Below are 24,243 nucleotides of genomic sequence, written 5' to 3' on the forward strand. Positions count from 1 at the left end.
GCTGGAGACAAGCTGCCACTATGAAGAATGCAGGCAGGGATGCCTGGGTGGCTCAGTTGGTTAAGCATCACACTCTTGATTTTGGCTCAGGTCATGATGTCACGGGTTCATGAGTTCGAACCCCGCATCATGCTCTGTGCTGACAGCACAAAAACTGCTTGGGAATTCTCTGCCTCCCCCTCTCTCTACCTCTACCTCACTCATGCACACATGCACTCTAAGAAAATAAATAAACATAAAACATTAAAAAAAAAAAAACAATGCAAGCTATAAGGGATGAGATTACATGAGTTAGGGGACCTTTCTGCTGGGCATGGCCAACCTCCCTTGATCTCATCAGATATGAAATATCCTACACCCCTATTACATGAAATGATGCAGGAACAAGAAAGGTATTTTCCGTCTCTGCTCTCAAGGAGCTAGCAGAGGGGTTTAAACATACAGAGGTGACTCTAGACCAAAGTTGGAGGCAGTGTGCACAGTGCAGAGGTTACGAGTATGGACAACGAAGCAGATGATAACTCTATACCACCTGGCTTTGTGACTTAATCTCTCTGAGCTCCGGTTTCTTCATTTCTAGAATGGGGCAAACATCGCAAGGGATGCTGGGAAGATGATGTGCAAGACGCAGATAAAATCAGCGAGCACACTTCCTTGGCACACAAAAAAGGTAAAGCAATGTTTATAGCTGTTCTTGTTTCCTATTCTTACAATAAGTGATTCTTTTGGTAGCATACCACAATACACAGTGCAATGGTAAAATTTCTGAATCAAAACGTCAGTCTAGATGTTGCCGTGAAGGAATCTATTGCTCCAAATTAATATTAGCACCATGATATTCCAGGGAAAGGGAACAGGGATTCAGCTCTGTGAATGTGCAGGGCGCACAGGGTTAAACACACAGTTCCCTCCGGCCAGAATGTCTGGCCCATGGAAGAGAATGGCAAGTGGGAGAGCAGGCTGGAAAGCTAGTGTTGCACATCTCAATAAGAAGTGATTACGGAGGCACCTGGGTGGCTCAGTCAGCTGAGTGTCCAACTCTTGGTTTGGGTTCAGATCACGATCTCACGATTCATGGGACTGAGCTCCATGGTGGGTTCTGCACTGACAGCGCGGAGCCTGCTTGGGATTCTTTCTCATCCACTCTCTCTGCCCCTTCTCTGCTTTCTCTCTTGCAAAACAAATAAATACACTTAAAAAAAAAAGAGGTGATTATGAAATGAATTGCCAGTAAGGAGGGATGGAAGCCCCATATATGTCTCAGTTTACAATGAAATAATTATTAGCTGGCAATTATGAAGCCTTGGTATCTTTGATTTCCAACTCAGTAGTTTTTATCACTTTAGATGAAATACCAAGGCGGTTACCAAAAAAAAAAAAAAATTATGTATCTGAATCCTTAAGTGAGTTATAAAAATGAGTTAAAATCTGTCACAAATGTTAGTACTTTTGGCTTAATTATACAGATAGTTTACAGCAATTATCACACAATTTTCTTTCAACTCAATGTTTTCGGAGCTGCCGTTCAACATTTAACCCTAAATAAGCTATGTGAATGGTGACATCTTTGTGCCACTAAGATTATGTTCCAGAACATGTATGTCATTTAGCACATTAACTTGTGTGCATTGTCACACTTATTTCACCTAACATGTTAAAATAATAAAATTCTCTTACCAAAAGCACCTAAATGATCATCTTGGAATTCCTTAGAAAGTACATGATGTCATTTGCATGTTCATTATTGTGGGAACAGCTACTAGATTTACCCTCCCTTTAGCAAAAAAGTTTTTTTTCCCAGCTTAAATTACAGGGAAAGGAAAGGAGAAGTGGATAAGGAGAAGGACAGACACTGCCACCCAGAGAAAATGGGCCTTGGTGTGAACACAGTCTGCCATTTTGGCAGGGCCTCATTTAAGGCTTAGCTTTGTTCGGTCTGAGAATGCATTTATTATGCTTTTATTCTTGAGAAGTATTTTTGTGCTGGCTGCTAGGTTGACTGTTTTTTTGCTGTTGTTGTTTAGCACTTTAAAAATGTTGTTCTCCTGTTTCCTGGCCTTCGCAGTTTCTGATGAGAAGGTAACATTCTTCTGAATGATTCCTTTGTACGTAATTTGTCATTTTTCTCTGGTTGCTTTCAAGATTTTTTTTATCTTTGATTTTTTTTTTTAATTTAAATTTTAGTTAGTTAACATACAGTCAAATATTGGTTTCAGGAGGAGAATTCAGTGATTCATCACTTACATACAACACCCAGTGCTCATAATAACAAGTGCCTTCCTTAGTATCCATCACCCATCTAGCCCATCTCCCACTTACCTTCCTCTAACAACCTGCAGTTTGTTCCTTATCATTAAGAGTCTCTTGTGGTTTGTTTCCCTCTCTCTTCTCTTCCCATCCCTTTCCATGTGTTCATTTGTTTCATTTCTTAAGTTCCACATGTGAGTGAATCATATACTATTTGTCTTTCTCTGACTTATTTCACTTAGCATAATACATTCTAGCTCAATACACCTCATCGCAAACAGCAAGATTTAATTCTTTTTGATGGCTGAGTAATATTCCATTGCATATACATACCACATCTTCTTTATACATTCATCAGTAGATGGATATTTGGGCTCTCTCCATAGTTTGGCTATTGTTGATAATGCTGCTTTGGACAATGAGGTACATGAACCCCTTGGAATCTGTATCCTTTGGGTAAATACCTAACAGTGCAATTGCTGTATTATAGGATAGTTCTATATTTAGTTTCTTTTTTTTTAAATGTTCATTTATTTTTGAGAGAGAGAGAAAGAGAGAGACAGTGTGAGCAGGGGAGGGTCAGAGAGAAAGGGAGACACAGAATTTGAAGCAGGCTCCAGGCTCTCCCCTGTCAGCAGAGAGCCCCACACAGGGCTAAAACCCACAAACTGTGAGATCATGACTTGAGCCAAAGTTGGATGCCCAACTGATTGAGCCGCCCAGACACCCCTTGTTTTTAGTTTCTCGACGACCTCCATACTGTTCTCCAGAGCGGCTGCACCAGTTTACATTCCTACTGACAGAAGAAGAGAGCTCCCCCTTCTCCACATCCTTGCCAACACCTGTTGTTTCCTGTGTTGTTAATTTTAGCCATTCTGACAGGTGTGAGGTGTTACCTCATTGTATCTTTGGTTTGCAGTAGCTTTGCCTAGGCATTGTTTTCTTCATAATTTATACTGCTTAGGGTCCGCTGAGCCCATTGAAAATGTGAACTTAGGTCTTGCATCATATTTAGGAAATTTTCAGATGTGATTTCTTCAAACATTTTTGAGGCATTTCTCTTAGTTAAGAGAAAAATTAGGAAAAATTTGTGCCTTCTGGGACACCAATTATACCTCTATCAGGCTTTTCTACATTGTCTGGCAGATCTCTGATGCTGTGTGTTCATTTTTGTTTTCAATCCTTCTTCTCTGTTCCTCACACTGAATGATTTCTATTGTTCTACCTCCCAACTCACTGCCTCTTCCTCTGTTACACCCATTCTACTCTTAAGCCCATCAAGTCAAGTTTTTATTTCAGATATTGCATTTCAACTCTAGAATTTCCATTTGTTTCTTTTGTATAGTTTCTTTTTTTTTCCCTGGTCTTTTATTCACTGCAAACTTATTTTTCTTTACTTCATTGAGAATAGTTCTTTTAAAATCCTCATCGGCCAACATTTTGGGTCCTCTCAAGCAGGTTGGTCTCTGCTGATTGTCTTTTCCCTTGAGAATAGGTCACATTTTTCCTTAATTATTCAAATGTGATTTTGGGTTGTGTCCTGGACACTGTGAAAGTTATACTGTGAAGATGCTGGATTCTGTTATATTCCTCTAAAACTAGAAAGGAGTGTTAACGTTTTTGTTTTCATAAACAATTAATTACTTTGTCGGAACCAAACTGAAAACTCTCTCTTTGGTATTTTTATCTGTAGCTACACTGTTTTGTGCTTGCCCCAAAGTGTGGTTCAGGTATCTAATATTGCTTGTTATTAGATGGGGAGCAGCCACTACATAAAAATAGACTGGGGGCGCCTGGGTGGCGCAGTCGGTTAAGCGTCCGACTTCAGCCAGGTCACGATCTCGCGGTCCGTGAGTTCGAGCCCCGCGTCGGGCTCTGGGCTGATGGCTCAGAGCCTGGAGCCTGTTTCCGATGCTGTGTCTCCCTCTCTCTCTGCCCCTCCCCCGTTCATGCTCTGTCTCTCTCTGTCCCAAAAATAAGTAAATGTTGAAAAAAAAATTAAAAAAAAAAAATAGACTGTAATATAAAGGCTATTTTTCTAGACTGCTGGGTTAACTCGGAACTCAGAATGCATTTCTCATATAAACAATTCTGTTACCTTAAGTGGTTCTATTAATCAAGTCATTTAACCAACCTGCACCCCAATCCAGCTGTTTTTACAAAAGAAAAAGCAAAGCAGTGGCTCAGTTTTCTTTTCCGCATATGATCAGACAACTGAAAAAAATAACTGGTATAGGATAACTTTTACCATTAAGTTCTCTCAAATAGGCAAATGTGCCAATTACCATTCTCTAAAATTCTAATGGGAGGGACTTCTCTTTGTAGGTAAAATACAGAAGAACTGAAGACATTTACTCCTATAGTAACAATCAGAAAGAGCCAGACAAAATAAAAACCATACTTTTCCATGAAACTAGCAAAGAGCAGTGGATGCAAGGAAGCTGTGATGGCCAGTCTCCCAAGATGGCGCCCACGACCTCCCCTCCTAGTATCCGCTCCCTTAAGAAGTCTCCTCCCCCAGTGAGTAGGAGTTACCTGTGTAATCAATAGGATAAAACAGAAATGACCATGTGTAACTTCAAGGCTAGGTCATAAAAAATATTCCCATGCTCTACATTTCTATCACTCTACCTCTCTTAAGGTATTTATTTTTTGTATTACAGTCATTTTATGTATTAGGATTAACATCTAAGTTATCTTTGTTTTTTCCACAATTCTTAGCATAGGGCTGACTTGCTAGTTACTGATGAATAATTATATGACAAATAAATGAACATCTTATAAGGAGGTGCTAACTTTATTTCCACCAAAGATAACTGTGTGAGACTTCTGAGGTTTCTTGAAACTGTATGACATTTGTTATTTGCTGTATTTATATCTGTTTATAATTTTATATCTGATTCTGTATTCTCCTTCTGAGATACGAATTATACACATAGCAGATTTTTTTTATATTGTGCCACAAGTCCCGAAAGCTGTGTTCATTCTGCTCTGTTGCTCTAATTCTTAGACTCTCTCTCTGTCGGAAGAGGGAATGTAATTGTATCAGAGATGGTGCGGTACAGCAGAAGCCACTGTGCCCTTCTATTCCAGGCCTGCATCTAAGAAGCAACATGTGAGAGCAGTGGAGAACCAAGCATGTTGAACCTTAGGTTCTCTGCTTGACTATCATCTCCTTAAAGAGAATTAGCACCAAGTCTGATCAATTATTTATTGTTTATTTGGATCCCTGGTTAGATTGTATGGTTTTACTCATCACTGTATGGCCATTGTCTGACATATGATCACAGCAGTCACTCAATAAATATTCACTGAATGAACTAAGTGAACCAAGATCCTTGTTCAGAATCAAGAAGCACACTTTCTAGGCCTCAAAAACCCTTTTGCTCTTTATATTAGGTTCACCTCAGATCCTTGTTCTACTCTTTGCCCTTCCTTCTCCCAGCGCCCCCCCCCCACTTTGACTTGGAATAGGGGAGTCCCTTTGCATATATTCAACAAGACAGAGAAAGTGAAGGGGGTCCCTTAATTCTGTTGCCAAACCTTCAGTAACCACCATCTATTAGAATTCTGAGTACAGGGTTGCCTGGGTGGTTCAGGTGACTGAGTATCTGACTCCATTCAGCTCACGTCATGATCTCATGGTTCGTGAGTCTGAGCCCCACATGGGGCTCTCTGCTGTCAGCGTGGAGCCCGCTTCAGATCCGCTGTCCCCCTCTCTCTCTGCATTTCCCCTTACACACTCTCTCTCAAAAATAAACATTAAAAAAAAAAAAAGAATTCTGAGTACATTTTGCCACAAAATATCATGGAATTTTGGGGGGGTGCAAAATGGGGTTAAATGACTTTTTAATAAGTTGGCTAGGAATATAACTACCTGAATTGATCATAGTGAGAAATGCATTCTGAGTAAAACCACAGACTAAATATGCCTTTTGGATCACAGTTCATCTGTAAGTGGGACTACCTATACGCCAAAAACTACTAATATTACAAAACCGATTGTCTGATACTGTCCTCTGAATATTTTTCTTACCACTACTTCCACAGGAAGGTGTTAATAGTAATAATAAAGGTAGACTACTGGCTAATAATTTGCATATTTTGCCCTATTATTTATATTCTCAAAGATTTGGAGCTCTTATAAAATTCACTACTTCTGCTACCAGATACCAAGGCAAACATGAAAAAGTGTCTCCGTATTCAGCACAGTCAATAACATCCATATCTATACACCAAAGTAGAAGGCTCTTTATCTTAAGTAAAAGCTGTTCCTTAATTGTGGTAGAGACTTCTGTGCAGTCTCTGAAGGCTTAGGTGGGGGGAAAACTGCCTTCAGCCTTGGAGCCTGCTTGCATCATTCTGTGTATCTTGGTAAGGGGGAGCATTTTACTTACCACTTGGAAGAATTAGGCTGTATTACAGATCATTTAAGAACTCATTAGGATTAATGACTGAGTAGTATCACAGCTGTCACATAATCAGCTGTCGAAAAATCACCGAGCTAAAAACTCCACCACACATTCTATTATCTCTGCTTCACAGAAGGTTCTGAACTACATCTCTGGGCTTGTATTTCATCAGCCTACGTGCGCACTTCGAAGCATCCTCGAAGGCTCTTCCAAGATAACAAGTGTATAATTTTTCCTAAGGGAAGGCTGTTATTCCTAGGAATGCCCTCTCTGGGGCCATCACTGCTCAGAGCCCATCCTCTGGAGCCAGGCCAACAGGGGAGTGGCTGTTCTCGGTGTACAAGCTTATTGTCATCGTTCTTGCCAGAACTACATATAGTATGAACCAGGTTACGCAGGGTGTCAGGATTACAAGGACAGAGTGAAATATATGGGCTAAGTAGCCTCAAAGATCTCCCAAATATTCTTTGGCTGTTTATGTGAGGAAAGTTAGGCCAGTTAAAAGCAGGTTCTGGTAGCCAAGTTGTCCTATATTAATCCCATACCACTCTGGGAAACATCTTAAGGTGGTTCTGTCTCACTCTTATAGAAGAAGAAGCTGAAGGGCGCCTGGGTGGCTCAGTTGGTTAAGCATCCAACTTTGGCTCAGGTCATGATCTCACGGCTCATGAGTCCAAGTCCCACGTTGGGGCTCAGAGCCCCAACAGCTCAGAGCTCGGAGCTGCTTCAGATTCTGTGTTTCCCTCTCTCTCTCTCTGACCCTCCCTCACTCACGCTCTGTCTCTCTCTCTTTCTCTCTCTCTCAAAAATAAGTAAAACAAAATAAAGGAAAATAAAAAGCTGAAACTGCTTTTCTAAAAGCCTGACTGAGAAGGAAAGATTATTGCTGCTCTGAAAATAAAAGCCTATCACTTTCCTTGAACTGAAACATCTGTTTTGGTTGCCAGAATCATGATTCGTATTAAGGGACTATTTCAAATGTTGCATTCTAAATATTTCGAAATGGTCAAGTTCTAGATACGAGGGCTATTCCTGGAGTAAAACTGTCACTGCGGTGGAGTGCAGAAGCTTTTAAGTTCATGCTGATTCCTCCAGTTTCAGTGACTGATACTACTGAGTTTATAATAGTATACATGGATTCGTTTTTGACTGGAAAATAATAAACCACTTGCTTACTAACTGAACTGGAAGTATAATACTGCAAATTGATTGCCCAATATTCTTAGTTTCAAAAGGTATTTGGTTTAGCATATTAAGGCCAAAGACAAAATCAAAAATGATTATCCAAAGTTCACCTATTTCTAAGTTACATCAGGACCAAAAAATGAAATAGAAATGAGCGTGGAAAAGAGTTTAGCTATAGTATAAAATACGAAATCAGCCTTACCCACTGCACCCGACGACTTTATTGTACAGATAGGATGGCAAGCCTTTCAGGTGAATGTTGTTATCCACGTATACGTATTGTAGTTCTCGAGATCGACCTAAATCTGGATTAGGAAGAGAAGAACTGTAATTCCCATAACTATATACTAGCACAATGTGAAATGTAAAATGTAATCCATAATATCAGAATAATTCAAAGTTTCTATTCTGGAAGACAAACTGTTATAGATTTCATTGAACTCTGCATATGTAACCAAGCTCACATAGTAGATTATGTGCATCAGAAAACATGACTGTATGGGGCACCTGGGTGGCTCAGTTGGTTGAGTGTCTGAATTTGGCTCCAGTCATGATCTCACGGTTCATGAGTTCAAGCCCCATATCGGGCTTGCTGCTGTCAGAACAGAGCCTGCTTCAGATCCTGTCTCCCTCTCTCTCTGCCTCTCCCCTGCTCGTGCTCTCTCTTTATCAAAAATAAATAAACATTAAAAAAAAAAAACAAAGAAAACGTGACTGTAGAAAAATTACCTAACCCACCTGGACCTTGATTTCTTGAACTGTAAGATGAGATAAATGGGAATTGAATATTATTAAATTTCCTTCCCACACAGAACTTCTATGACTTTTTATAAACAATTTTAATTTAAGAATAATGTTTGTTGTAGGTCTTCATTCAGTTTCATCTTCCTCCAATGGAAAGTTGGCAGATCAGCCTAGACCAGCTTAGTTCTACCCCTGTATTAACCAGTGTCTCACCTGCCCCGGGCAGAGAGATGGGAACAGCAGAGGTGGGGCAGGGCGAGGGATCAGGCCCTGGTGGGGCTGAAGTCTCTGGAGCTAGGCTGATGTAGGAAAGGAACAAGTGTCCAATGCTGCAGGGAGAGGAAGAAGAAAAGGGAACTCTAAATCTCAGTCCCCTAGTGAGGTATGAAAGCATGGTGGACAAGGCCGGTAAGGACGGGAATGGGCCTTGTTAAAAAGAAAACCACAGGCCCAGAATGGAGTCACTTATGCTCGGCCACGTCACCAAACAGGGGCTTAATACCTAACCTAATTGCAGTTTCCATTCCCCCACCCCCACCCCGGAATGTACCCTTTAACCAGTCAACATGGAATTTCCTGGTCAGCACCAGGAAATTTACTGATAGACCCCATCCGTTCCCCTTAGCGGGGCAATCTTGCCTGAAACAATGCATTCTTTCCTAATAATTTCCTTTTTACTGCTCCCTCTCTGCCTTTAAAGATTTTTTCTTTTCTACAGCCTGACAGAACTCCTTTCTACTTGCTAGATGGAATACTGCTCCGTTATCACTTAAGCCAATTAGATCTTCAAACTGACTCAGTTGAATTTTTGTTATTTAATAGTATGTACCGGGAATGGGGGGCCCAAAAAGAGGGGTCTGCAACAGGAACAGGTGTGCCGAAAGAGACAGAATCCAGATGTTTTCCAGAAGCAGCTGGGCAATGGGGGAGCCAAGACTGGAGGGGGGACTCGGTGAAGGGATGAGGCACAGAGTTAACGAAGGCAGTAGAGACACTTCCAAGTGCTAAGGACATCCCTTCCTGCCTACCATGTGCCCAAGAATATTCAACCACCTTCCTTTCCACTCCTAGCACTCACTGGGTGGGGCTCTTTGTCTTCACTGCCACAGAACAGAGTCCTCAGCAGCCTTGCTAACCCTCTACTCCCTGAAGCAAGAGCATCATTTTTGAAAAATTTTCTGGAGTTCTGTTTGTGCAAACAGGCAACAGGCTTCTGAAGTATATCTCTCCCCTGCAGTTCTGCAGTTTGGGAAAGACTGGGGGGACCCATAGAGCTAAATTAGGGTGTTCTTAAGTATATTTACATCTCAAGAGAAAACCCACTTACCCACGAAGGACCTTGCAGGCACTGTGGTAGGCCTTGGGGATAGAGATGAGAGTGTGAAGTAATACAGATGAAGATGGACAGGAAAAAAAGAGAACTGTCAGTACAATCACTGCCCTAGAAAGTGGCTTATAGAAGTTTTATGGATTCACAGCTGGGTTCTGGACACTCTGTTACAGAAGGTGGGAGGGGTGATAGAAGACTGAGGTAAGAAGGGCTCCTTGTGGCATCGGGTGGGGAAGGGTCCATATTGCCTCCTCCTTCCCACTGCTAGTCCTATCATAATCCCGATAATCCTGTCCGGGACTAGCACTAGAGAAAGACACAAAAAGAGGAAGCAAAGATGGCAGTGCTGGGAGTCCACAAAGAGGAAGTGGCAACTCTCAGGGAGAAAAAATAATTTCCGGGCTGCTGGCTAGAGATGCCCTTCCCCAGTGTGGTGGCTTAACGATATCTAACAAAAAGAAGAGGCAGAAATGGTATGTGACTGCAGACAGTAAGCCACAGAAGGCATTGTGGCTTCCTCTTTGCTTTCTGCCTTGGATCACTCATTCTGGAGGAAGACAACTTCCTGGTCAGAAGAGACTTCCAGCAGATTTCTGGAGAAGAATTGAGCCCATGGCCAGCAGCCATGTGAGTGAGCCATCTTGGAAGTAGCCCCTGCAAGTCACAGGTCAAGTCTTCACATTACTGCAACCCCAAGGCTATGGAAATGTCCTGTTCCTCCTCAAATCTTGGATATTAATTTCAGCATCCAACAATGGATCTTGGTTTGCAATAATTACTGCACGGTATTTATCTAATGCTATACCATCTTTCTGTCTACATTTATTAAGTGCAATTCGGTAAGGAAGAGCCTTCCCTTCCTTCCCATTTATGTATTTGACTGATTTTTTTAAGTTTATTTATTTATTTAGAGGGGGACAGAAATAGCACAAGTGGAGGAGGGGCAGAGAGAGAGGGAGAGGGGGAGAGGCAGAGACAGAGAGAGAGAGAGAGAGAGAGAGAATCCCAAGCAGGCTCCGCACTACCAGCACAGAGCCCAATATGGGGCTTGAACCCAAGAAGCTGTGAGATCATGACCTGAGCTGAAACCAAGAGTCAGATGCTTAGCCAGACTGAGCCACTCAGTTGCCCCTATCTGACTGATTTTGGTATCAGTATGGATTCATGGATATTTATTTTATCATAAGGATTAAAATCCCAATACTATTATGATTTTGTATTGGTCAAAATGTTCCAGCTTTGGCAATTAGGAGCAGCTTAAAGTTGGCTCACAGGTTCTTCTAACAAATTTTCATCCTTTTAAAAAAAATTTTTTTTAATGTTTACTCATTTTTTTGAGAGACAGAGTGAGCAGGGAAGAGGCACAGAGAGAGAGAGAGAGAGAATCCGAAGCAGGCTCCAGGCTCTGAGCTGTCAGCACAGAGGCTGATGTGGGACTCAAACCCACAAACCCTGAGATCGTGACCTGAGCCGAAGTCGGACGTTTAACCAACTGAGCCACCCAGGCCCCCCGGTTTTCATCCTTTTTTGAGCACTTCCTTACTTTCTGGCACAAGATGTTCTAAGCTCAGCTTGTATTTTCCTTCCTCTAGCCCAGAAATCAACTACTTCTCCAAGGAGCCTCCACTCCTTTTATTGGGGTACAGTGTTTATAAACCAAGATCTGAGCCACGCATGCTCAGTCCTGTGGGGGGTGCCACTGCTTCTAGGATCTCTCAGTGGACAGAGCTATAAAACACATGGATATACGTGAATCCGTGTATACATCTCCACCTGTGTCAAAAGATGGGTAGATTCTTGGTATTTCCCTCCAGAGGGTTCTACCAATTTGCATTCCCTCCAGCAACATACGAAGGCATTGCCTTTCTCACAGTCTTGCCAACTTTTAAAACATGTTATCCTCTTTACAAATTTGTGTCGTTCTGATAGGTGAGAAATGATATCTCGGCATTGTTTTAATTTGCATTTCTTTAATTATGATTGTGAACATATTTGAAAATGTTTTCAAATATGTCTGAGGGCCATTTTTTACTTGTGTGTGTGTGTGTGTGTGAACTGTCTGCTCATATTTTACCTGTCTGTTCTTTCAGTTATTAGCCAAGCAAGATGTTCAATGGCATAATAATGCCCAGTCCCTCAACCTTACCAGGTTGTTATGACAAATGAAAGTAGAAGTAACCTGTGAAATTTAAATCACTACACAATATTTCTTTTAAGCATAAGAACATACACTTGCCAAAACAATGTGTCCTGCTAATTTAGTAAATGTGTATACACATATATACTGGTATTAAAGGCTATACATTTAAAGAACACACATGGGAAAAATAGAGAGAGAAATACCAGAATCCACTTGCAATGAAAAAGGCCTCAGCATTATCCAAAAACTTCCTATTCTAGATTCCTTTACTACTTTTCTGACGTGCCTACAAATCTCCCGTCATCACAAATAGACATCTGTAGACTTTAAAGGCATATAGAAAACTCTGGAATTTTTTTTCAACGTTTATTTATTTTTGGGACAGAGAGAGACAGAGCATGAACGGGCGAGGGGCAGAGAGAGAGGGAGACACAGAATCGGAAACAGGCTCCAGGCTCTGAGCCATCAGCCCAGAGCCCGACGCGGGGCTCGAACTCACGGACCGCGAGATCGTGACCTGGCTGAAGTCGGACGCTCGACCGACTGCGCCACCCAGGCGCCCCTGGAATTTTTTTTAAAAAGTGAAACTACATTGATAAAGTGCAAAAAGCCCTAGTTTCAGAGCCCCCGTGGGACTCAAAGAAAGATGGTTTACTTGAGCTTATGTAGCAGGAAAGAGTAGAATATACTAATTCATGGAGTGAGAACACAGTCTTGGAGTCTGACAATCTGGGTCAGAATACCGTTTTATTTACTAAGTGAGTGTCCTCAGTTTTCCCTAACCATATAAAGGAGACAATCATGCTGGCTCTTAAGTTCAGTGAGAATTACTAATGAAGTTTCTAAATTATCAAGCAGAATCCTTGTCATACACCTCCAATATATGGCAGTTATTATTATTCTAATTATTAGTAGGTGACATATTTGGAAGTGTGGCCCTACAGCAGAAGGCCAATTAAGAGAGAATTCTCCTTGGCATGCAGCAAAAGGCACTAACACTTTTCTATAGTTTAATTGCACAGAAAAGAGTTGGAGGCAACAGCCTCTAGAGACAGTGATTCATTCTGAGTCAAGGACACAAAATGGGACATGACAGAGGAAGCACCTCTCCCCTCTAATACACCCAAAAGAGCTTGTGCAAAAATTAAGTGAGCTCCATGCAAAGATCATAATACACAGTTAAATAAAAGCTGATACTTGCTGCTTCTTACATGCTTTCCTCTTCTTTCCTATCCTAGTTTTATAGGGGAAAATATGAAGAGTGAATGATTTAAAAATGCTATTTGGTTCAGATTTTTTTTTTTGGTAATGTTAATTATTGATTTTATTGAGGGAGAGAGACAGAGTGAGAGTGGGGGTGGGACAGAGAGAGGAGGAGACAGAATCCGAAGCAGGCTCCAGGCTCTGAGCTGTCAGCACAGAGCCCGACGCTGGGCTTGAACTCATGAACCGTGAGATCATGACCTGAGCTGAAGTCGGATGCTTAGACTGAGCTACCCAAGTGCCCCACTTTTCGGTTCTCTCACCTTAGATTTTAAATACTCCAGAAACCTTTTTGTATCTCATGACCCTTTTGGGGAATGTAATTTTTTTATATATGCCCCATAATGGAATGAACTGATTTCCACCGAAGCTCGAAGAAAATGTGAATCAGTGGTGTTCAAATCCATCCCACAGTGATAAGCAAAATACCGCACGGACAGGAGTACTTGATACAGAATCTTCAACTCTGCAAATAACACAATCTTGTAGACAGTAAGACAGAGCAGCACTGAAATTACGGATGTCGTGGGCTATGGGGTTGGGATAGAGTCTGAATCCTGGCTTTCCACTTTCTAACTGCTCCCGGGCACTAGGAAATGAAACACTCCCTGTGTGTTACCCCCTCTGCAAAATGGAGACAATGATATGTATCCTATCTCACAGGCTTCTACAGCACCAAGCTTGATCCTTTGTGTAAGAACCGGTTCTCGACACGTCTTTGTCTCTTACTTCTCTCCTCTGAATATAAAGGAAAGATCACAAAACGGAGTCCGAGATTATAAAGAGAAGTGGGCAACTCTTGCTTTAGCTGACCCAGCACAGCCTACTGGTGAGGCTGAGACACCTAGACACCTGGTCTGGCAAGGTCACAGGCTGTAGGGGCAGAGCTGTGACAGCCTCATGAGAGTATGCTCTTGGCCAAAAACCCTTCCGCTGGCGAAACCCCAAGCACAATGGAATGGCATTTTTAATCATAATGAGGCTGAAATGTAAGTGGTTTCTGCTGAAAAAGCTTTGAAACAGTTCTTCTGTTCTTTAAAGAGAAAAATCTTCACTCAATAACTTTGGAAGAGACCATTCACGTACTAGCTAATGAGTTGGTTTGTTTTCTTCCTTCCGTTAATTTTAATATACCAATACCTTGCAATAAATATATCAGGTAATAATATTTTTTTAAAGTTCCTGTGCAAAAACTGCCCAGTACATCAACCTTATAAAGCAAGGAAGTTGTCCATATGCATATATGCTAAAGCAACAAAGAACTTTTTCATGTGGCTTTTAAAAATGCGGTACTGTCTAAAATGTTTCCCCTTTTTTCCCAGATGCACAGATCAAAGTATTGTTACTTGGAAATTAGCAAAAGCTAGCAGTCCTGCACAAACTCCAATTCTTTCTTTCTTTTTCTTTTTTTTTTTTTTTTAACTTCAAGGCTCTGGCATATGCAGTCCACATGGCTGAAGATGGAAGAAAAACCTGTGTATCTCGGTTGCTGCTCCTTTAACTCTACTGTAAAAAGGAAGCACGGAATGACAGCATGGGCCAGAACTGAATAGGAACTGTTTACTGCACACTTACCAGTATGAAACTCATTTATTTTATCAAAAGGTGAATGATGTATCCCCTTCCACAAAAGGATGGGGTAACAGAAACTACAACATCAAAGCAACAGACCTACATAGGTTGTTTGGAATAGTCTATGTCACACCAATTATCATAGTTCCACCAGTCAGATAGATCATTAGTCATAATTACACTTTAGTGGAATTATAAAACGTGGGCTTCTTCACAAGGAATTCAGAGTAATTTACAGCACACTCCAAAATCATCTTTAAAACAAATTTAAAATTTACCTACATGATGCCTTTTATAAAGAGAAGTTTTTGACCACTTTTTCAGAAGAATGACTTTTTTTTAAGTGTTAGTTTTTTTTTATTAAAGTATAGTTGACAGTGTTAGTTTCTGTAAACATACGCACACATATCCATTAAATCTTTTACATAATCATATTCTTTGTGATCTATTCAACTTGTACAAAGTAAGATTTCACAGTGAATTATAATAAGATGCTTTATACATAGATTATCAACAACTGTTAAATTAAATCGATTTTAATGAATTTGAATGACTGAAGGCTTCCTTTGCTGTTGGCTTAATTATTCAAGCATCAGGATCTCTATTTCTCTTCTCCACCACCCCACCCCCAGCATCTCTATTTGTATTGCATAGTTCAGGTGACAAAGAAATTATTACAAGCAATGAGCCAGACATTGTGCTAGATACTTGGGGTACAAAAGTGAAGATGCATACAGTTCCAACCCTCTCGAACAGTCTAGTGAAACAATAAAAATAGTTCACACTGACTGCATGCTTATGGTGTATTTTCAAGTGACAGAGGTGTTTTAAATAGATCTTATTTAATACCCACAATAGTCCCATGAAGTTGGTATTAATTTTACCCTGTTCCTGAGAGTTAGACAAATCAAACAGTCTTTCTAAGCCCAAGATCACACAGCAATTACATGGCAGAGGTGGAATTTAAAAGCGTGCTGGCCTGGTTCACCATGGTATTAGTTAGACAGCCTCCCTAAACACATTATTTCCATATAAGCAGGGAACTCCCACATAACGTAGGAGGTGATACTACCTAGGAAGCCGCCTGGGTGCTGTGGGTGCCGGAGGATGGCACTGTGCCCAGGCATCCAGGTGTGATGTCAAGACACTGCCAGGCAGACACACGATGAACAAAGTATCCCTTTGCTTCCTTTAAAAGACCTGATAACTGGTAGGGTAGTTCTGACTTACAGATTTACAGCAGTAATTTCAAGAAATGCCAAGAATTCCCTCAGAGAAGATGCCAGAGAAGGAGACTTCATGCTGACTGTCCAGCAGACTCAGGAATTACAACAGCGTGTCTTTTTATTTTAATTTTTAATGTTTGTTTATTTTTGAGAGAGAGAAAGAGAGCGCGCGCATGAGCGGGAGAGGGGCGGGGAGAGGGGTAGACAGAGGATCCAAAGCAGGCTCTGTGCTGGCAGGAGCAAGCCCCATGTGGGGCTCAAACTCACAAACTGTGAGACCTTGAGCCGAGCTGAAGTCAGACACTCAACCGACTGAGCCCAACAGGGCCCCTACAACAGTCATCGCCATGGCAGCCAGCGTGGAGAGCAGTGTCTTCACTCTGTTATCTCCTGAGCTGTTGCCCAGCTGGACTTATACCTGTTTTTTTTCTGCCCCCCAAAGTTGAAGAACTTTTTTGAAAACTATGACTGATAGAAGCTCCAGATTTTTGCTTTACAGTCCACTGACAACATCTTCCAGTTTTCCCTACTAACGCCCATTCCTGTCACCATTTTAAAAACTCCAAGTTCCAAAACCAAATTCACAAAAACTTTGCTGGCAAAGATTCTGGTCAAAGATCTAGTCTTCCTACTACTACTTTTTCTAAAAAACTTCACATCAGTATCTTTTTTACTATATTCCCTATACTGCACATTACATTGCTGTGTGACATTTATTTCAGGACTAGAAGACCGTACGTACCTCTTAATTCCCTTCACCTATTTTGTCCAACTCTCCACCCTCTCTACTCTGGCATCCATTAGTTTGTTTATTCTCTCTAGCTATCTATGTTCCTCGTATTTATGAACAAAACTCATAGTTTATACATTCATTAGATGGTTAATTTTTGTGTTTTAGATTCCACACGTAAGTGAAGTCATTCAGTATTTCACTTCCCATAATGCCTTCAGGGTCCTTTCACATTGTCGTACGTAGCAAGATTTCATGTTTTGATGACTAACATTCCATTGTTTTTACATACTGCGTCTTCCTTATCCATTCATCTATCAATGGACATTTAGATGGCTCCCATATCATAGCTATTTACAATAGCTAGTAAATATGCTGCAGTGAACATAAGAGTACATGTCTTTTTAAAGGTACATGTGTCTTTTTGAATTACTGGTTTTGTTTTCATTGGATAAATACCTGGAAGTGGAACTGCTGGGTTGTAAAATAGTTCTATTTTTCATTTTCTGAGGAACCACCATACTGGTGAAGCCAGAGTGGCTGCACCAATTTATATTCTCACCACAGTGCACAGGGTTCCCTTTTCTTACATCCTCACCAATACTTACTTCTTGTCTTTTTGACATTAGCTATTCTGACAGGTGTGAGGTGATATATCAAATTGTGGCTTTGATTTGCATTTCCCTGCTGGTTAGTGATGTTGAGCATCTTTTCATGTGCCTGTTGGCCATCTGTATGTCTTCTTTGGAAAAATGTCTATTCAGGTCCTCTGTCCATTTTTTAATCAGTTTGTTTATTTTTTTGATACTGAGTTTTATGAGTTCTTTATAAATTTGGATGTTAGCCCCTTATCGGATATTTAATTTGCAACTACTCTCATTCAGTAGGTTGCCTTTTCATTTTGTTGCTGGTTTCCTTCACTGTGCAAAAGCTTTTTAGTTTGAATATAATCCCATTTATTTTCACTCTTGTTGCCCTTGCCTGAGGAGACAGATCCAAAAAAATATCACTAAGACTGATGACAAAGAGGTCACCTGCCTGTGTTTCCTTCTAGGTGTTTTATGCTTTTAGGTCTCATATCTAAGTCTTTAATCCATTCTGAGTTGATTTTCATACATGGTGTAAGAAAGTGACCCAGTTTCATTCCTTTGCATTTTGCTGTCCAGTTTTTCCAACACCATTTCTTGAAGAGACTGTCTTTTCCCCACTGGATGTTCTTGCCCACTTTGTTGGAAATTAATTAACCATGTAAGTGTGGGTTTATTTCTGGTCTCTCTATTCTGTTCCATTGATCTCTGTGTCTGTTTTTATGCCAGCGCCATACTGTTTTGATTACTATAGCTTTATGACACAGCTTGAAATGATACTTCCCACATTGTTCTTCTCTCTCAGGAATTGCTTTGGCTATTTGGGGTCTTCTGTGGTTTCATACAAATTTTAGGATTATTTTCTTCTAGTCCTGTGAAAAAAAGCCATTGGTATTTTGATAGGAATTGTACTGAACCTGTAGCCTGCTTTGGGTCGTATGGCTATTGTAACACTGTCACATCTGTATCTTTTAAAGAATGAGCAGCTGCTCTTTTTTTTTAACTCGTATTTAAGAAAACAGGGCTAGCTTTTTCATATTTAGTCACTTTCCTATCCCCAAGTCCTATTTCAAAACTTAGAGAAACACACACAGTTGTTCATTTAAAGCTCACCTACACTAGGTGAACTCTTCACACATTAGCACAGTACAGTCAGTGTGTGGCCCATGCTGCAGAAGCCATGTTCAACAATCATATTCACTCCTCAAGAAAACCTTAAGGCAAGAGCAAAGGCTTACTGTGATACAAGAAAAACAAAGCAGAGGTATCATTAAGACAGCGGAAAGGGATCAGATGAGTAAGCAGCACAAAGATGAATAAATATTTTTTGTTACTAATCCTTGTAAAAAAGATAGAGCTCAAAAAAGAGCACTGAATATCTACTTTCTCGAAGAAATACAAGACTTATAATAACTTTATTCCTGAAACAAAGTCTGCATGGACTTTAACTGACAGAATAATTCTCTCTCATTTTTTTCCATTACTAGTTTTTGAGCCTTGTTTTCAAACCCTTTTCTCCTGTTTCACTATGCCTTTGATTAGAGACATACCCAATAATCCCCACAGAACATGATATTAGAGGCATGCTTGGGTCTCTCCTTGGAAAGCAGTCATCATAACTTCTACTCAAACACAGGGCTAATTCCAAACTCAGGGACTGCTGGTCTGTACTAACAAACCTTCTAAGCAGTGAAACTGATTTAAGGCTAAAAACTTTGGAAATAATTCTCATTAAACAATGACCTCAAGGCAGTAGTTCTTCAAGCTGCAGATCAAATACATTCATGATTCAGCAGAGTGCAGTTTACATTCATCTCTAAGTCTGAGATTACAGAATTATTAAGTGGTTTCCATACTGGTTTGAAAGAAGTTTGAGTAGTTTCACTGCGTGGACTTAAATATTTTCTTAAAAAACAGGAAACATTCTTTTGTGGACTTTCTAAGCTGATACAGAGCGAACAAGCACAAGAACCAATGGGAAAAAAAGCACAGTTAACAGATTTGTGTCTTTTATATGCCATTTGCAATGAGAGAAGGGATTTCAGTGTAAGTTTTGAAAATGCCTAGAAGCTACTTTCTAAAATGGCACCATACTTGACATAAATGTTTTTATTTCTATACGAGGTATCCAATTCCTATAAAGGAAAAAACAACTACAACTTCTACAGAAAACTGGAGTGATCTCCTGTTATGTGATAAAAGGACCAGTTTTACCTCCTTATCAAAGTCATGCTCGATGTCTCTGATTATTCCATAGCAGTAATGGAGTGGTCGCCTACCTCACAGCACGTCTGTGGCACACAGAGTAACTCTTCCTGAGAACATAAACACTGCACTACTAGAATCTCCTAGAAGGAATGGCTCTGGGACTGGTTTAGAAACCCACATAATTTCCTGTTAGTAGGAAGTTATTCTCTAAGGTTTGGGTTCACTCCATGGTAGTTTATGTACTAGAATATTCTATAAATCTCAGAGTCATCTGCCAAATGTTCTTAGTTAAGAATTCGTTGGTTGTTGGAGCGCCTGGGGGGCTCAGTCGGTTAAGCGTCTGACTTCGGTTCAGGTCATGATCTCGTGGTTTGTGAGTTCGAGCCCCACAACAGAGCTCTGTGCTGACAGAGTGGAGCCTGGAGCCTGCTTCAGATTCTGTGTCTCCCTCTCTCTCTCTCTGCCCCTCCCTCTGGTCTCTCTCTCTCTCAAAAGTAAATAAACATTAAAAAAAAAAAGAATTCGTTGGTTGTTTTCAAATAGTTGAAAGTTCCACCTGCTAAGGTGGGTGCAACTTTTGTTCTCTTATTTCCTTAAACTACAGAAGTGACTGACATTGAGTTTAGATGACACAGCACTTCCTAGGGGCTCGCTAAAGGATGCCCTTCCACAGCCAGTTTGTGCATGGGCAACCTCATGGTACATATATCTATTATTCATCATTAAATAAGCTGTGAACATTACTGAATAATCAGGCTTATTCATTATGCAAGAGAAACCAGGTACACCTGGTTTAAAAAAAAAAAAAAGCCTAAGGTGGGGGAGGGTTGCAGAAACCCTTTCCTTTGTATTTTCCTACTTTCAAAAGCCCAGAGATGAGTCACAACTCTAGCTAGTGTACAGAACTCTATTAAATCAATAAATACATTTCAAAATCTCTAGTGAACATCATAGCTTTCATTTCCCTGTTCTCACTGACAGTAAGCACTGTGGAAAAAGCTTCTGTTAGTAGACCAATCTGTCACTCAATTACCATTATTATGGTATAGTTAGAATAGGAGCATCCTTCTTTCTTAACGCATCTGTTCATCTTAAAAAGAATGTACTCCAAGAGTCATATGGTTTACTAGCATTACAAGTGATTTACGTCATCCAACATACACCTTCTATAGTTGCTTTCTGAAGAGGCTGAAACATGACATTCTTTTAAGAGGCCCCATAAAAAATCGCTTTTCTTCTAAGTCAACCTTCTTTGGCAAGCAACTGAATTCAGTAAGTAACTCCCCGAAATAAGATTCCTACCTCCAACCGCAGGCAGAGATATTCTAGCACCTGTTTCTTAAGTCTTCAAGTTCCTGTACTGTGCTTGCAGAATCACATTTAGACATAAGAGACGCATATTTGAAAACTTTGGTTGTGCGTGTGCGTGTGTGTGTGTGTGTCCCCACCTAGCATCTCCTAACTATTGTAAAGAGGTGTCCTTATTAGCTAAGTCTCCAAGAGAAGTTCCGTTCTCTGAGGAAAGGCAGTGCCAGCAGTTGCATGCTTCATCTGACTCTGTCCTTGATGGTTCTTATCATTAGACAGCTTTGGTTTAAATTTTTTTGTAATGTTTATTTATCTTTGAGAGAGAGATACACACAGCATGAGTAGAGGAGGGGCAGAGAGAGAGAGAGAGAGAGAGAGAGAGAGAGAGAGAGACACTGGACCCAAAGCAGACTCCAGGCTCTGAGCTGTCAACACAGAGCCTGACACGAGGCTTGAACTCACGAACTGAGAGATCATGACCTGAGCCAAAGTCAAACGCTTAACCAACTGAGCCACCCAGGCGCCCCTAGACAGCTTTGGTTTATGAGAAAGGAGTTTGAAAAAAAGGTAGCAAGTACACAAACACCACGGAAGGACAGCTACGGATTTAATTATTTTTCTCTGAAAGACTCAACTGAATTCCCTTTCCAACGCCACCTTCACTGTATTAAAAAACAAGCCAGAAAAGAAAACAACTCCCCCTCCCCCACAAAACCCACAAACAAGATGGAGAAAAGGGCTGATTTTTCTCTCGGATTCAACGTCCTCACCTTCACAGATGACCCTGTCTCCAAACTCCCAAAGCCCTCTCTGGTCGTCTCACCCACTTCTTTATGAAGATTCACCCAATACAACAAGATAGAAAGGCCACCCGTGCTTCCCAACCCTTTATTTCAGCTGTTCTCAGAGACTCAGTCTGAGACCAGGGCGGAGCACTGCTTCAGGCAGCCTGTTTCTTTCTTCGGACAATTTGCAGCCTCCTCCTCTTGCTCCTACATCTTCCTATGGCAAAAGCAAACCTACCTACCACAGGCCTGTGTCCCGCCAGGGCCGTGAGCCTTGTGAGCCGGGATGGCGCCCAGGGGAATGTGAAACTGCTTCCGTCTCCTGGGCTGTCCGTGGCTCCAGGCTTGAGACTTGCGGTCACCTCGACTGTTGGGAGGGACCCTCCTCAGAGCCCAGGGCAGATCCGCCTGCCTCTCACACTCTCTGACACCCTATCGACCAGTGCACAGAGGAAGCCTCTCTGAACGCAGGGCCAAGGTTTTGGGGGTGATGAGAAACCCAGAGACAGAAATTAATATGCAAGGCTCTACTCACCGCTGAACCCTGAGTGCTGACGAACAGACGCCCACTTCCTTACCCAGGCCAGCGTTTACCAGGGCGCACAAAGAAGATGCGCCAGTAAATAACTGAGTTGCCAAAGCAGAAAAGCATCCAGGCAGTGTTTAGTGGACTGTGTCTTCTACCCAACGACCACTTCTATCACCGTGTACCAGCCACTGCCACTCCTGCCATCTGCCGCTGTAACGTGCAGCCTGACAGACAGCGCCACTCCTCGGCACCACAAACACTCACAGTGGTCAAGTTCCCTTGGCTTCTCTTTTATCCCAACACCCAACACCACTGCCACCACCACAACACACGTTTGGCTGTGCCACCGCTAAAACGACAGGTAAGAATGAGTGGCAAATGACCAGCATAATAAGGTGCCATGGTTGGACAAGCCTCAGTGAGCAAGGTAGAACAGGCAAGACAAAGGAGACTGGCTGCACTTGAGAAGGCCCCCAAAGGCTAAAGACTGGTAAACAAGATTTCATTTAGTTTAAAAAGTCCAATTGTATACGGGCTTCTAGGCTGAATCAGGGGTCCAGAGCTGGATGGCATTCTCGTCAGTGTACCTCTGGTATCAGACATGAAAACAGGGCTGCAGATCAGAGCCAGAGGCAGGATGGGGCCAGTTGTTGGGTGAATGGTTCAGACTTGAGACAAAGCATATGTGATGGAAGAAAGAAGACGACAAGGAAATCAAGTTGTTAGCAGCACAACTTCAAAATGAAGGAATCAAGAACTCCACCGAGGTGGGAGGGGCCAGGCAAAGTAAGAAGAGTGGCTAACACCAACGGAGAGCTAGATAAACTCTGGTCTTTGGCCTAAGCTGAAGATTCTTCTTACTACAGGATCTGCTAAAGACAGATTAGAAACAAGTAACTGGGAGCACCCGGTTGACGTCCAGAGTGGGCAGGTGAGACAAAGGTACACCTTCTGGCAGCAAATAGACAGAGACTGAATAGGGCCCGCTAGCATTTCCATAGGAGTGTATGAGTCCAAAATAGCTGCCCAAATTTGGCATTGGAAGTGGCCATATTCCCAAGTGAAGTCCCCTAGCAGAGGGATCATGCCTGGAATGTGGAGATAGCTTGTCAAAGTGGAAAGAATGTGGAGATGAGAATCAGACAGAGTTTGCAACTCAATTCTGTCTCTCACTAGCTCACTAGCTGATTCTGGGTGGGTGACTTAACTTCTCTGAACCTCAATTTCCTCATCTGTAAAGTTAAGTTGTCAATAGGTTTTGTATAACAGAACAATAGGTTCTGTAATAATTAAATTAGAGAGCCTCTGTACCGTGCCTAACAGAATCCCTAATTCAATACATGATTGTTCTTACAAATACTTGCAGTAGCATTACTCATGGAAACACTCCTTATATATGTGGTCAGTGGTAACAATGACAGTAATAATAATCCTACCAACAACAGTATGGGCAACTTCAGATTTAACAAGCTAATCTGTTTCTGGTTACACCGGACAGTCAAACCATGGTTGCTTCTAATGGAATTTCCACCTTTACCCCGAGGGCTGATGTTATACCACTGAGTTCTACACCACACAAATCAAATCATCACATCCTTCACTTCCCTCCCACACTCCTTTCCTCAATTCATTTATCAGCACTGACCCTACCGTCCTAGCGATCACTTGGTAGGGAGTTAGCGTTGGTATAGGCAGCAGCTCTTAGGAAGTGGTAAATACAAGTCCGGGTGGTTACTACAAAGGGTCTTGATATGAGAAGGAGGACAAAACTTTTGTTTTTATTTTTCTTTAAAGAAGGCTTCCCGCTCAGTGTGAAACCCAACACAGGGCTTGAATTCACAACCCTGAGATCAAGACCTGGGCTGAGATCAAGAGTCAGATGCCCAAGCAACTGAGCCACTCAGGCTCCTGAGGACAGAACTTTTAAAAGGCAGGATATGGTAATCTACAAGTTGTACCTTCTCTTTTGAGTCATCT

General features: G+C 41.5%; 1 protein-coding gene across 3 annotated transcripts in view; it reads right to left on the minus strand.

Annotated features, from left to right (window-relative positions):
* Nucleotides 1-24,243, minus strand: part of LRRC28 (leucine rich repeat containing 28) — a 155,406-nt gene that overhangs the window by 34,673 nt on the left and 96,490 nt on the right. For all 3 annotated transcript variants that reach the window (XM_025918746.2, XM_025918744.2, XM_086711438.1), the window contains one exon: nucleotides 8,047-8,149. In XM_025918746.2, coding sequence (XP_025774531.1) covers nucleotides 8,047-8,149 — 103 coding nt within the window. The remainder of the gene's footprint in view (nucleotides 1-8,046; nucleotides 8,150-24,243) is intronic.

This window comes from Puma concolor, chromosome B3 (genome assembly GCF_028749965.1).
Source record: "Puma concolor isolate L17-30 chromosome B3, mPumCon1.1.hap2, whole genome shotgun sequence".
NCBI classification, from domain to species: domain Eukaryota; kingdom Metazoa; phylum Chordata; class Mammalia; order Carnivora; family Felidae; genus Puma; species Puma concolor.